The following is a 15,718-nucleotide window of genomic DNA, read 5'->3' as shown; positions in this document are numbered from 1 at the left end:
GAAATATGAAGTATTACTCTGAAGTCCTATTGTACCTATGCAAAGTGTGGGCCATTAATGGTGGCTTAGAATCTTGATGGCTCCCATTAACCAGGACAATTGGTTGTAAATGGCTCTGTTTACTTGTAAGCCTTCCTGTGTTCATATGAGTCAGGCCAGAAAGAATGGAGGTTTGGGGTCACACAGGACATGCGACCATGTCACCTGGTACTGGAATCCATCTTAAACCTGGTGCTTTTCCATTTAGAAGGCGGGGTGGGGACCCAGAGAGACAAAGGATTCCCACCTTGTGCCAAAGCTATAGAAGGGGGTGGAACAGAACAAAGGGGGTGGCAGTCATGAGAAAACCCCTAGTTACCACCTGAGCTGGAACTAACAAGAACTGTACCAGGAGAAAGGATTGGGCCCAGACTAAGAAGGAGTCTAGTCTGTAAAAGAAGCTTATTGAAATATCTCTGAGGGTGAGATTTACTTGTATTCAGTTTCTTAATGTATTAGGCTTAGACTTGCATGTTTTGTTTTATTTTGCCTGGTAACTTACTTTGTTCAGTCTGTTATTACTTGAAACCACTTAAATCCTACTTTTTATACTTAATAAAATCACTTTTGTTTATTAACCCAGAGTAAGTGGGGGAGCAAACAGCTGTGCATATCTCTCTATCAGTGATATAGAGGGCAGACAAATTATGAGTTTACCCTGTATAAGCTTTATACAGAGTAAAATGGATTTCTTGGGGTTTGAATTCCATTGGGAGCTGGGTGTCTGGATGCTGGAGATAGGAAACCTGCTGAGCAGTTTTGGTTAAAGTCTGCAGCTTTAGGGGCGTGGTTCAGACCCTGGGTCCGTGTTGCAGCAGAGTAGCATGTCTGTCTCAACAAAACAGGGTTCTGGAGTCCCAAACTGGCAGGGAAAATGGGTTCAAGGGTAGTTTCAGCACGTCATGTGACAGTCTCAAGGGGGTCTCTGTGATTGAACCCATCACAGCTCCTCCTGTGATACCTTCACTCCAAGCAGCAATTCCTGTCTCTCCCTGGGGATCATCTACAGCAGGGGTCGGCAACGTTTGGCATGCGGCTTGCCAGGGTAAGCACCCTGGCGGGCCGGGCCAGTTTTATTTACCTGCTGACGCGGCAGGTTCGGCCGATCGTGGCCCCCACTGGCCGCGGTTCGCCCTCCCGGGCCAATGGGGGCGGCGGGAAGCGGCGCGGGAGAGTGATGTGCTGGCCGCGGCTTCCCGCCGCCCCCATTGGCCCGGGACGGCGAACCGCGGCCAGTGGGGGCCGCGATCGGCCGAACCTGCCGCGTCAGCAGGTAAATAAAACTGGCCCGGCCCGCCAGGGTGCTTACCTTGGCAAGCCGCGTGCCAAACGTTGCCGACCCCTGATCTACAGTATGACTGTCTTTCCAAAGCTGGCCCTGTCATTGATCTCTAGTCTCTGTGAGAGTAAACAGGAAATGCATCTCTCCTCCAACTGTTGGCCAGACATCAGAGCAGGCTTAATCTATTAGCAGAATCTGGAGACTGGAAAAATGAGAGATGTAATTCAGCAGGACAACTGGAGCAAGCAGCAGTGGAGATGATCGGTGGTGGGTATTCGTTCCTTACTGACTCTGGCTAGATCCTCTGAGGTGCACTGAACTTTTCAGTGCTATTGAAGAAGCCCTGCTAGTCACTTTCAGAGATAAAATTGTCTACTGTAGCATACAAGGTGTATGTCCTTATGATGGATAATCCTTCTGGGAGCTGCCGTGACCTCAGATTCCCATCCGATATGTTAACAGGTAACCCAGGAAAAAAGGCGAGAAACGATTTTTTGCCGTTGCTTTCACGGAGGGAGGGAGGCCTGGCGACATGTACCCAGAACCGCCCGCAACAATGTCTTTGCCCCATCAGGCATTGGGAGCTCAACCCAGAATTCCAGTGGGCAGTGGAGACTGCGGGAACTGTGGGATAGCTACCACAGTGCAACGCTCCAAAAGTCGATGCTAGCCTCGGTACTGTGGACGCACACCGCCGACTTAATGCGCTTAGTGGGGACACACACAATCGACTGTATCAAATTGATTTCTAAAAAATCGACTTCTATTAAATCGACCTAATTTCATAGTGTAAACATACCCTCAGTGAAAAGTGCGAGTAGCTGGAGAGACTGATTGCTTCTGGGGTGCTGTTATGTCTTTACTGTCACCGTGAGCCTGTTTGACGTGCCCCATATTGGAACCAGACTCCTGATGGCCTGCTGATCATGGAGTTGTAACCAGTTCAGGCTGCTTGGGGTCTAATCAGCATTATGGCTCCAACCAGTTTAAATGAACCAGTTTTAAAGCAGGTTACGATATTGTGTAGACAAATCCTGCCTGTCTGCCTGTTTGTTGTGATGGCAACCGAGGCTGAGCCCTACCTGGGGTGCTTTCACAGTGCTGTCACACAGCTCAGAACCCTCACTGGCCAATCGCGTTCTTGCACCTGTACTGCACACCATGGCTGTAACCATGGTGCCACCGGTAGGGCTGAGAACACTTATTACCTAGGCCCATCAGCATCCTTGGCATAGCAAAGAGTCTGTGCTCAAGGACACTGGAGTACAGGCTCATTGCCATGGGGATGTGTGGAGGGTGTCACCTCCTCAACTCATTCCCGCCCCAGCCAGACTCTCAGCACTGAGCAGAGTGGTTGGGTTTTTTGTTTAGACCCTGCACTTCCAGCCTCCCACCAGCAGGGGAGTAGAGCTCCTGCCTTCTCCTGTGCTGCCCCCTGCTGGCTGCCTGCCCCTTACCTCCCTCTGACCAGCTCCCTGCACAGAGGTAGCAGGGGAGTTCCAGGGGAAGAGGAGGTACCTAGAGCGCAATCCTCAGTCTGAAGCCAAACATGGGAAAAGCTTCCAAGGTAGAGTATTGCCAGCCCATCATGCATCAAATTCACAATCCGGGCTGAAGTGATCACAGGATTTTTCTAATAATGGTAATACGTTGCACGGGGGGACAGGGGGCTGGTTGCCTTCTGAGTTTTGTGCCTTTAGTGGGAGGCCGCCTGCCCCAAATTATGTGTGCTTCAACCTTCAGTGCATCCCCAGAGATGCAGGCCCTCCCCAGCTGCTCGAAGGGGACTCCGGTTAACCTCCCCTGGCCCCTGGGGTGGGAGTGCTGCCAGTGTATGCCTGCAGTGCCCCCAACTCCATTGCTGTCCTGTCCCCCTCCCCTCCCTGCTTCTCTACCCCACCCAGTCTCCTACTCTTTAATTCACCTGCCACCCTATATGTTACCTCTTTCCTCTTCACAGTCTCCTAGCTATTCCATCTCCCTCTCTCCTCCATTCCCTAACCCTTTAGTCTCCTTCCTGTACCCCAAACTCCCTACCCTCTTATATTCTACCTTCTGAACCGCACATTCCTCTGTCCACACCTCAGCCTCCCTCCTGCCCCCTGCTAATTAGCCCCCCCCTGTTGGCAAGTTCAGCAGAGAAGCTAAGTACTGACTGGTCCATGCAAACTTCGATTTTTGCTGCTATGATGGGCTGTCCCTCCTGGCCTGGCCTGCGGCACGATGGCAGGGCATTGTTGAGGAAGCTGTGGGCTCACAACTCAGCTCCTTCTCCTGGGTTGTGAACTCCTCTTCCTCTGCATGTATTACTCCTGCTAGTTTCCATGGGAGTTACATGTGAATAGGGAGAGGAGACGAGACATCTCTGAATTTACTCTTGCTCTGGGACTGAGCCTGTTGGCCCGAGCACTAGACACCTTGGCACCCATGGGAAAGACTCGTCTCTCCAAGTAGTCTGAGAAATATGCAAGCACAGCTCGTTTGTTGAGGGCACACACCTGAGCCTTTAGAACAGAGCTGGAGATGTGGGTCAGCTGGAGGTGGAAGGTGAATTTGCACCGGGGAAGAACAAACGTTGAAGTTCTTTCTGCTTGCACCTGGCAGGTATTAGAGGCACCCTCTGGAATGGATGAGGCCGCACAAACTTCAGAAACCAATCATTGGCACCTGGCACACTCTGGGAAGGAATCCATCTCTGTCACTCTGCACGGTGCCAGCAACCTGCCAGCCACCCAGAAGGGCAACGTGCCATGGCCCTATGTCACTGTGTGAGTACCTGTGAATTTTACTTCTGGGCTTGAGATGCTGCTTCTTGGTTTGGTTATAAGATCTGCTCTTTCAGCAAATGGAACAGGCAAGGAGTTGAGACTGCAGTGCTGGCCATAAGGCTGGTCTCTGCTGATCTGTTTGGTCTTAATCTTCACTGAATAGGCTGGCACTTGCGAGGTGTCACAGGAGGATGCATCTCCGAGCTGAAGGCACAGCGTGATAAATCAGGGACACTGAGAATCTTGTGGGAGAGGAGTATAAGGTACACAGAGGGTTTACCTGAGTTGTCAGAAAAAAATGATGCATACAGCTCTCAGGGTGGAATATCTATTTCTAATTTCCTTTTGTTCAAAACCTGGCTGTCACCCCAGTGATTTATGCTATGGAAGTGCTGGGAGGAGAATATCTACAGCAGCAATGTATCACAGGGGGTGAAATGAACTAACCCCCTGCAGGCTGGGAAGTAGCAAATGATCAGAGCCCGGGGCATTTTGAAGGTTGCCTTCTTCATTTCAGAGCAATGCATCTATGTAGGACTGGTGTCCACTGGGTGGCTCAGGAGCTGCTTGGCTGATACACTCTCAGGTGTTCAGGGCTGCCATGATACCCAGGGGGCAGTCCCAGATGCAATTTGGCTCAGTTGATACAGCTGGCCAGACTTTACATCCGGGGATTGGGATGGTGTGGGAGGTTGAGGAAATATAGAGTCTTTCCCACATGCTCAGGATTTAGCTGATCGCCATATTTGGGGTTGGGAAGAAATTTTCCTCCAGGGCAGATTGGCAGAGGCCCTGGGGTTTTTTTGCCTTCCTCTGCAGCGTGGGGCACGGGTCACTTGCGGGAGGATTCGCTGCACCTTGAAGTCTTTAAACCATGATTTGAGGACTTCAATGGCTCAGACATAGGTTAGGGGGTTGTTGTGGGAGTGGGTGGGTGAGATTCTGTGGCCTGCGTTGTGCAGGAGGTCAGACTAGATGATCATAATGGTCCTTTCTGACCTTAAAGTGACTCTATTGTGCCTTTATCGTGATTGGGGCATCTCACCACATCAAGGCAATGGACCTGTTCTGCTGAAAAACTAAGGCTGGTCTGCATTGGAAAAGTTTACCGGTGTAGCTATGTCAGTCGGGGTGTGAAAAAACACACACACCCCAGCAGCATAGCTATGCTGACGAAACCCCCCAGTACAGGTGGAGTTAGAATCATAGAAGATTAGGGTTGGAAGAGACCTCAGGAGTTCATCTACTCCAACCCCTTGCTCAAAGCAGGACCAACACCAACTAAATCATCCCAGCCAGAGATTCTGGTGTTCTGCTGATAGAAGACAGCTTTTGTCCATGCAGCTAACGTAGTTCGAGGAGGTGGTATTCCTATGCTGGCAACAAAACTCCCTCTGTTGACATACACTGCATCTACACTAGGGGCTAATCCGGCATAGGCTCTGTAGTGCCGACATGGCCTTCATTTCCTACTGGCTTGGAGGGAATATATTGTTTGGCAAACAAAACTCATGTTTGGGGGGTGGCCTGAGGGATCTCTGGATTGGACAAGGGTTTGTAATTGGGTCAGCTGATAGGTGAGGTTTGGTTAGAGTGACTACTCATTATTTTACAGCTCTTTGAATGAATTTTTGGTACTGTAAAATGTATAGAATGATGTCAGAGTCCAGAGGATGGTGCTTTTTGGGTTTATTTATATATGTCAGAATAAAGAAGTAAAACAATGTGCCTTGGCACACAGAATTTGGTTCCTTGTGCAGGATACATGCATCAGAGGACTCAATTAAGCAACAACACTTTGGTGTGTAGTAACTGAAAGGACACTGTTGAGTTGTGTTGTTATAATCAGATAGGTAAAGTCTGAATGCTAAACATCTTTTAAAAGAAAAAAATAATAATCCATCTCTTCTTCACTAAAAGAGGGGCAAATAGTCACTGTTTGTGATCTATGCAAATAATGCTTTGTGCTCCACAGTGCTGTTATTGCAGTAGATCTTTACTTAGCAACCCCATTCCCAGACTGGTATGGGCATCACAAATGACTTTGGTGCACTAATGAGGCTGTAAACAAGAAAAGCCATGTTAATTTCAGCTTCTTTAGGAAGAGCGGTGGAGGAATCATAACCTGAAAATGAATATATCAGTTGAAGGAGCCTGATTCTCTATTCGGTTGCCCCAGTTTTACACTAGTGTAACCCCTTCTTAGAAACTAATTTCTGGAGGTCCATAACCAACACAAAAGAACATAAAAAATGTAAACCAATGGGCAGTTTTTATTGGACAAATATATTTATTTATCCATGCCACCAAACCTGACAGAGGGCAGAGTGAGCCAGGCCTAGCATAGCAGGGGTACTGCATGTCAGGTCTGAAGGGGCCCTGGCCCAGCCATGGAGGTGAGTGGGAGGACTGGAATAACAGTGGTTAGGATGGAAGTGCAGTGACAGAGCTGAGCGAGAGGTGGAATAGCCGGGGGTGGTGCGGGACAAGACTGAGGTGCCTGGGCAGAGCCGTGTGTGTGACTCTTCCACTGCTTGTACCCTGCCCAAGCTATAAACCCTTCACTTTAATAAAGAAAATTGAAAACCCAAAGAGAAATGTGCTCCCAGGAGATACAAATGTGAAAAGTAAATATCCAGATTCTCAGTTCTTTTGGGGGTATACTGCAAAGAGTCTATTGATTGAGCTTTAGTAGCCTCTCTGCAGCCATTTTTGGCCTGGTGCCAGGTGTGTGCAGAGTCAGGTGGAGTTGCTCCCAGTAATCAAGGAGTAATTTGGTGCTGTAACCTTAAGCCCTCACAGCACTAACGACTTTGAGAGTGTAGAAACACTCACAGATTCCAGGTCCATCACCTACGAACATGTGCATGCAGCTACACGCGCAGCCGCTCTTACACACACAGCTTCTTGCTGTCATATACCCACCCTCACATGCCCCACATATTCAGTCGCTCACACACACACCTTCTCAGGCTCCCATGCACATGTGTGTACGTACTTAGGCAAAGATGCGCACACAGAAACACACAAGTGCATGCACCCCATTCACACGAATGCACGCGTGTAGGGTGACCAGATGTCCTGATTTTATAGGGACAGTCCCGATTTTGGGGTCTTTTTCTTATATAGGCTCCTATTACCCCCACCCCCTGTCCCGATTTTTCACATTTGCTGTCTGGTCACCCTACACGCGTGTGAGACATCCCTGTGATTGAGAAGAGACAGGCCAGAGGTGTAGTAAGCAGACCCACCGGCAGCCCAAAATGAAGGGAGCATGGTGGTGCTCAAAGCCACTTTATATTCCATGTCCTCCTAGAGCCGAGGAGCCGAGCCAAGCTCTGTCATTCCCATTCTCACTGACGGGAAGTCCCCTCTGGTGACCTCAGTTCTTATAACAGAAGAGACATGAGCTGGGAAAAGAGGCTGGTGGAAGCTGCTAGCTGGCAGGGATCAAGCAGAGTGTTTGCTTTAGAGACCTGAAATCTTTCCTGTTCTATGCGGCTGATGTTTGGGGAAGAGGCAGAGTTGATCTCAGTGACCAGCTGGTCCCTGTTTCCCTGCTTTTCTCCTTTCCCCAGCCCTCCTGCCTCTCCTCCACAACAGGCTCCTTTGTTCTGTAATTAAAAGTGCTCTCCCTGTCTGACTTGTCCTTGGGCTGGTGAAGCCAGATCCATAAAGAACACAGATTACCATCACCTTTCCACTCCCAGTCACATTACTTAGATCTGGCAGCTCCTATCAGCACTTCCTTCTCATCCAAATGTGTCATTCTCTTTGTCCTTAAGATCTGTCTCCTGTGGTGTGCCCCCATACCTCATCCGCTGGAGAGCCCTCTCCTCAATGCCACCCGCTGGGAGGTGGGGCAGAACAGGGCACCAGGTGGAGGCATGGAGTGGTGGATGGGGTGAAGAGTGCTTGGGTTGCATGGGCAGCATGGGAGAAGACATGGGGATGGGTGATGAGCTCCATGAAGAGTGGTAGATCGAGGGGCTTGGCCGCAGTGAAGGGGCTGAGGGTTAAGTGTAGTAATGAAGAGTGGGGGTGTTGCCAGGGGCTAGATGTAGCCATAGCAGTGGGCAAGGTGGATGATTAGCATTTTAGACAGATTGAAGTTGTTTGCCTAGAAGGCCAGAGAGCAGAGGGTTGGGAGCTCCTGCTCCTTCTGCACCCCCTGAGCTGGAATTGCAGCTTTTCTGCTTCCCTTTGCTCTCAATGACCAGCCCTGGGCTAATGACAGGCTGCTGGGACTAACGGCTAGTGTCAGACCCACCGTTCAAGGAACTGAACTAGGAAACAGAAGGATGTCTGTGCACTTTAGTCAGGCCCAGGAGATGGAGAATCCAGCATCAGCTGGATCAATCCACTCCCTGTTTTATCCTATGGCGCATCTCTGGCAGTGCTTATGTTCCCTGCAGGGAGGTGGCAGGGCGAGTTTGGGACTGTCCTGGTGGTAAACGACAGCCTCTGGATTTCAGATGGCAGAAGTAATTGTTTCTGGCCAATGGATACTCACTGGTGCGTTTTACCCATGGTGATCTGAAGAACCCACCATTATTTACAATATCCACCTCAGTTTTCTCTAACACCTTCCCTCAGAGCATATACTTTACCAAGGGTTAGTAAAGATGGGGAAACTGAGGCACAAGTGATTTGCCAAAAGCTGCACAGAAAGTCAGTTGTGGAGCTGGGCATGGAACCCCAGACTCCTGACTCTCAGTCCACTTCAAAATGAAGGCTGTGAGCAGATCTGGTTGCTCTGTATAATTGCATCGGGGGGCAGGGGGTAAATACCAGGGAGGGAGAAGAGCTATTGAAGCTAAAGGACAATGTTGGTGCAATATAAACTGGCCATGAATAAATTCAGGCTTGACATAAGAAGCAGGTTTCTAATGATCTGAGGAGAAAGGTTCTAGAAGAGTCTCCCAATAGGAACAGTGGGGAGCAAACAACCTAACTCAGGGGTGGGCAAACTTTTTGTCCTGAGGGCTGCACCTGGGAATAGAAATTGTATGGCAGGCCATGAATGCTCACAAAATTGGGGTTGGGTTACAGGAGGGGGTGAGGGCTCTGGTTGGGAGTGCAGGCTCTGAAGTGGGGCTGGGGATGAGGAGTTTGGGGTGTAGGAGGATGCTCTGGGCTGGTACCAAAGTGTTCACAGGGCGGGAGGGGGATCAGGGCTGGGGCAGAAGTGCGGGAAGGGGTTCAGGTTCCGGCTAAGGGTGTGGGCTCTGGGGTGGGGCTGGGGATGAGAGGTTTGGGGTGCAGGAGGGTGCTCTGGGCTGGGATCAAGGGGTTTGGAGATCAGGAGGGGGAACAGGTCTGGGGCAGAGGGTTGGAGTGTGGGGTGTGGGAAGAGGGTGCAGGGTCCGAGCAGAACTTACCTCAAGTGGCTCCCGGAAGCAGTGGCATATCCCTTCTGCAGCTCCTACATGGTGGCATGGCCAGGCGGCTCTGCACACTGCCCCATCTGCTGGCACCGCCCCTGCAGCTCCCATTGGAGCATGTAAGAGCCAGAGCAGGGCCATGCTGCGGCTTCTGGGAGCCGTGTGGTGCGGCCCCCAACCCTGCGCCCCGGCTGGAGCGCCGGAGCGGGGCCAAGCCGCGTGGTGCGGCACCCAACCCTGTGCGCCGGCTGGAGCGCCAGAGCAGGGCCAAGCTGCGTGGTGCAGCACCCTACCCTGCACCCTGGCTGGAGCGCTGGAGCGGGGCCGAGCCGCATGGTGCGGCCCTTGACCCAGCTCCCCGCCTGGAGCGCCAGAGCGGGGCCATGCTGCGGCTTCTGGGAGCCACATGATGTGGCCCCCAACCCTGCGCCCTGGTTAGAGCTCCGGAGCGGGGCCGCGCCGCGTGGTGCGGCCCCCAACCTTGCGCCCTGGCTAGAGCACTGGAGTGGGGCCGAGCTGCGTGGTGCGGCCCCTGACCCAGCGCCCCATCTGGAGCGCTGGAGCTAGTCAAGCCCCAGACCCTGCTCCCCAGTGGGAGCTCGTGGGCCAGCTTAAAATGACTCGCGGCCCGTAGTTTGCCCACCCCAATCTAACTGGTTTCAAAATGGACCTTGATACGTTTATTACTGGGATGACATATATAACATGAGAAAGGACTCGATGATCCAGGAGGTCCTCTCCTGCCCTATGTTCTAAGAATTAGACCAGCGGTTCTCAAACTGTGGTTCGGGACCCCAAAGTGCGTCGGGACACCATTTTAATGGGGTTGCCAGGGTCAGCATTAGACTTGCTAGGACCCAGGGCTGAAGCCCCAGCTGCACCCCACCCAGGGCAGCAGGGCTCGGGCTGCAGCTCCCTTTCCCCCCACCCAGGGCAGCAGGGTTTGGGCTGGAGCCCCCTCTCCCTCCACCCAAGGCAGTGGAGCTTAGGCTGCAGCCCCACTCCTGTGGTCATGTAGTAACTTTGTTGTCAGAAGGGGCCCATGATGCAATGAAGTTTGAGAACCCCTGAACTAGACTATACCCTTTGCACTAGTCGGTGTGCCCCTACTGATTTCTGCCCCTGGAGTCCAGTTGTATTCAGCTGTGCACTCAGCACTAGGAATGGATCAGCGCCCTTGCCCCACGCTGAAATATAGGCACAGAAAAAGGGGTGTGCTGCTCCATTTATCTCAAGGGGGAATTTAATTCCGGGGCCTGCAGCTGTACTGAGAAGCTAAGTACACCCCAGGGCCAAGTGACTGCTGGAATGAAGTATCCCTTGGGTGAGGACTCATCTGGGCTCGCATACTGAGTTAATCAGCCAGCAGAGACTCAGCAGCAGAGCAACTCAGGGCTCTCCTCTGAAAACTAAGCATGCTTCCTCCAGCACAAGGAGCAAAGGACCTGGGGCCTGAGGCCAGGTCTCCTGCACAGCATCCATCTCCCATCATTTCTGTGATTATAACACTGCCCTTTGAAGCGTGCTGGAAAACATTCAAAGAAGAATCACAGGAAATGTCTGCTAAAGCACAGCCTTTCCCAGGAACAGATTTGCCTGGAGGCAGAAGTGACATTTAAAGCAGTGAGAGCAGCAAGCCAGCATTGCATAGCTGGATGTGTGTGATTAAAACCAACAACAGAGCCCTCATTCCCACTCCCCCCACCCTCACCCACCCCCACACACACATACTCCGTCCTGCAGAATCAGGGAAGGGGAACCTTTCACAAATTCGGATGCATTCTGGGCCTGGTCCAAAGCCCTTTAAAGTCAAGGAGAGTCTTTCCATTAATAGCAGCGGACTTTGAATCAGGCCCTTGGAGAGGAACATGGTGTGATTGGGAGAAAACAAACTGGTTCTGATAAGGCCTCCAGCGACATAGTTTGGCAAACCTGGGCCCAGTCTGCCTTGTGGCACGATGACATTGATGTTGTGATGTTGCCACTGAAATGCCATTGAACCATGATGCTAGTCCTGGAGCCCTTTCCTAGTGCGTGGAGGGAGGGGGAGCCAGCCCTGAAGAACATCTGCTCCTGGATGGCACATGTGGAACCACCGTCTATGGTAGCCACAGGCCAAGAGAAGTGCAGGAGTCCATTTTCCAGCATGGGTGGCAAGAGAGAATTAGTCATGTGGGGTCACTGCTGGCCTAGGAGAGTCCATCTTAAAGCTGGAGGGGCTGCGGAAATGAAACCAAGGAAGTAGCCAGCCCCAACTCACAGCATGGGTGGCAGGAGGGGGCTTTCCTCCTGGGGCAGAAGCCTGGAAGAGCCCATCCTCAGGAAAAGGCTGAAGGGACAGGAGAGCCCATGGCCCAGGAGTTCATCCCAGAGAATCAGTGGCCTGAGAGGATCAGCTGCCCAAGAGCATCAGCTGCCCAGACAGGGTAATGGCTGGAAGCTCACAGCTCGTTGAGGGTGTGTGTGAAATGAGCTAGGGATCTCGGTGCACATAAAAACCACATCACACTAATTGGACCCTCTACAGAGAGGCTCATGTGGGCAGAACTCCCCTCCAGCCCAGAGAGCTTATCCCTCCAATTTAGAGTTGGAGCACATTGGCAGCATTGTTCTTTGACAGGGTTACTGGCCTAGTGGATGGCAGGGAGCAATAGACATGATATCTTGATTTTAGTGAGGCTTTTGACACAATCCTACCTGACATTCTCACAAGCAAACTAGGGAAATGTGGTCTAGAAGAAATTACTATAAGGTGATTGCAAAACTCGTTGAAAGACCATACTCATAGAATATTAGGGTTGGAAGGGACCTTAGGAGGTCATCTAGTCCAACCCCCTGCTCAAAGCAGGACTAATCCCCTGAAAGATTTTTACCCCAGTTCTCTAAATGGCCCCCTCAAGGATTGAACTCACAACCCTGGGTTTAGCAGGCCAATGCTCAAACCACTGAGCTATCCCTCCCCTTGCCCCATCAAACTGGGCGGACATCTCTAGTGGTCACCTGCAGGGATCATTCCTGGGTTGGGAACTATTCAATATGTTCAATAATGGCTTGGATAAGAGAGTGGAGAGGATGCTTATAACATTTGCAGCTGACCCCAAGCTGGGAGGGGTTGCAAGCACTTTGGAGGACAGGATTAGAATTCAAAACGACCTTGACAAATTGGAGAATTGGTCTGAAATCAACAAGATGAAATTCAATAAAGACAAGTGCAAAGTGCTTCCCTTTCTAACTACAAGGGTAGTTAAGTTCTGCAATAGGCTTCCAAGGGCGGCTGTAGACTCTGTGCCACTGGAGGTTTTGAGCCCAGGTTGGACAAACCCCTGTGAGGGGTGGTCTGAGGTCCTGCCTCAGCGTAGGCCCCAGAGGGCTGGACTAGATGACATCTCAAGGTCCCTTCCAGCCCCATCTGTCTATGATTGTATGAACCTTGCCCTAGCATTGCCCGTGCTGTGCCTGCTCTCATGATCTAGTGCCCTCAGCGTCCAGGGCCACCAGCCTTGCAGTCTTGCACCAGGGCTGCTCTGATTGTGCTGTGCATGTCTGCTTGCACCCACACAGGGTCAGTGGAGTTAGTCTGGATTACTCCAGTGGAACCAAGATCACAATCTAGGCTGAGGAGTCAGCCCCAGCCCAGCCCAGCCCAACCCAGCCTACCCATCGTTTTAATCAGCCTGCACTTGAACAGAGTGACAGGAGCTCTCTCACCACCCCCACAACGTCGGCACCTGAGTAACTCCACTGCTGGAGCCGTCTCTATTTCCATAAACCAATTACAGCCAGATAATCCCCGGGAGATTTAAACATCAATAACCTAAATGGTAACATGAGGGGAGCCGAGCTTCTGATTGTTGCATCTCTCTTTACATTTCGAGGCTGCTCCATCACTGCATCGCCATGGTAATGGGGCAGGAGCAGGAGGGTTGGGGGGGAGGGGACGGAAGACACTCGATGTTGGTGCGGGAGGCTGTGAATTACCAATGCAGGACACATCAGGTGCCTTTTAGTAACCATAGTGAGGAAGCCCAGGCAGAAGGGAATTGATTATTGTTCATGAGAATACTTCTTATGAAGGAGAACAAAAATGAAATCCAAAGGCGGTTTGTGTTGCGTGAAATGGAGCAAGAGGGGTAGCAGGCCGGGTAAGGCCAGACAGAAATCAGCCTTGGAGGAACTGCGCTTTCCCAGCCATGCGCTTGGGACACCACGCTGGCAGATGCCAAAGGGAATCAAGCCAAAACGTAACCAGCCCACTCATCTCGGCAGGTGAGGCTGCTGGCCAGCAGGTCTAATGAGATGTTAATGACAGACAATGGGGGGCTGATGGGAGAGGACATAACCCCTGGTACTAGTGAAATGTGCAGGAAAAATTCTGCGAGAGTGCATCCTTCAATACATAGACCACTGGTGCTGGGTGGAAGGTACATTTGATCTAACTGAACAGTTAGAAATGCAGCTGGGCCTGTGATACTTTGTTATTGGACGATCAAAAGGGGCTCAAGAAAGTGCATTTTTTGGCGGGCCTCTTTGGACCAAAGTCAGGAGTGAAATTTTCTGGATGGGCTGAATGTGTGGTAGCTTCTGTCATGCAGTCAGCCATCCACAGCACAGAATTGCCACCTGTAGTGTGGGTTCGTTCACTCGCTGCAGTTGGCACTGTCATCTCAGCACAGCCTTGGAAATAGAAGAGGACGCTGTGGGTCAGACAGGATCGACATTGGCTCTGTTGTGCAGGGGAAGGCAACTCAGTGCTTGCTGATGTCCTGAATGGTTACAGCCAGTGCATTCAGGAGTAGACCAGGGACTGGAACAGCAGGCTGGCCAAGATGTGCATGCAGAGGAAAGTTTTCACAGAGCCAGCCCCCCCAGCATGTTTGCTTCTAGCCAGTGCAAATAGTCTCTGGATTTCCCAATTGCCAAGTGCCATCTCCAGCCTTGTTCTGTGTGGACAATTCCTGTTATCAGTGGCAGCTCAGCCTGCAGATCAAATAGAGCATGTGGCATCACGTGTCTCCTCCAAAAGCACTTGATACATCTACCTCAGGAAGGGGTCAGTGTGGCTTGGATCCACCAAAAAAGCCAGGCAGCAAACCTAGGGGCAAATCCCTTATATGTTTCCATAGGGCCTGTTGGTGAGAAAGGTACAAAATGTGCAGGAATTCCTTGAGAGCACAGGGCCCATGTGAAGCCTGGAGGACGGATGCACCAGCTTAGCAGGGAGGCTGCAGGTCAGGACTGAGGGACACTGCCAGGGCTGAGGGATGGAGGCGCCAGCTTTAATCCAGGCCTGCTCTGTACACAGTGGCTTTGGACAGAGCTAATGGAATCCTGATGTTATAAGGAGTCCTCTAGCGCACAGCTGCTACATTAGCTTTCACTGAAGACATGTAAACCTGGAGCAAGGAAGTGAAGCTGTTCTTCCCCCACCTCCTGCTCCCAATTAAAGTTTATCCCATTTCTTTTCAGCTCCACTGCATTGTATTTGTTCTGAACACAAACTGTAGAAGCAGCACTTGGGTCATAAAGCAGCCCTAAAAGGCTGACCCTGGGTCAGGGGTGCAGGAACAGGCCAAGGAGCCATGGACAATCCACTTTTCGCCATGGGCCTGGCCCCCAACCTCTCCTCTTCCTCCTGAGACCTCCTGGCTTCAGGCCAGGCCAGAAGCTGGAGCCTGGCTCAGGTAAGAGCAGTCTGGGGAGCCTGGGCAGCTGTGGGGAGCTGCAGACCCTCAACCTGCCTGGGGTGGAGGGGCTGAGAGCAGCCTCTAGCCCATGTCCCTGCCCCCGGATCAGGGGCGGCTCTATGTATTTTGCCGCCCCAAGCACGGCAGTCAGGCAGCCTTCAGCGGCATGCCTGCAGGAGATCCACCAGTCCCACGCCTTCGGCGTACCCACCGCCAAATTGCCGCCGAAACCGTGGGACCGGCGGACCTCCCGCAGGCATGCCACCGAAGGAAGCCTGACTGCCGCCCTCACGGTGACCGGCAGGCCGCCTCAGGCACGTGCTTGGTGCACTGGTGCCTGGAGCCGCCCCTGCCCCGGATCCTCCACCCAGGGCAGGTGGAGGGTCCAGGGCTCCCCACAGCAGCCCGGGCGGCTCTTACCATAGCCTGGCTGCAGCTCTTCAGCCCCCGAGGCCCCAATCCTAGGGTTACCATACGTCCGGATTTTCCCGGACATGTCCGGCTTTTGGGGGTTCAAATCCCCGTCCGGGGGGAAATCCCCAAAAGCCGGGCATGTCCGGG

General features: G+C 52.0%; 1 protein-coding gene across 1 annotated transcript in view; it reads left to right on the top strand.

Moving 5' to 3' along the window:
- The first annotated feature begins 2,870 nt into the window (after positions 1–2,870).
- The window catches only part of CCDC33 (coiled-coil domain containing 33), a 230,733-nt gene continuing 217,885 nt past the window's right edge, over positions 2,871–15,718 (top strand). The window contains exons 1-2 of the mRNA XM_026648566.1: positions 2,871–2,888; positions 3,926–4,089. Coding sequence (XP_026504351.1) covers positions 2,871–2,888; positions 3,926–4,089 — 182 coding nt within the window. The remainder of the gene's footprint in view (positions 2,889–3,925; positions 4,090–15,718) is intronic.

The sequence above is a fragment of the Terrapene carolina genome, unplaced genomic scaffold, assembly GCF_002925995.2.
Source record: "Terrapene carolina triunguis isolate 2854851 unplaced genomic scaffold, T_m_triunguis-2.0 Scaffold67, whole genome shotgun sequence".
In the NCBI taxonomy this organism is placed as follows: Eukaryota; Metazoa; Chordata; order Testudines; family Emydidae; genus Terrapene; species Terrapene triunguis.
The sequence above is the reverse complement of the archived record's forward strand: the minus strand, read 5'-3'. Positions and strand labels throughout refer to the sequence as shown.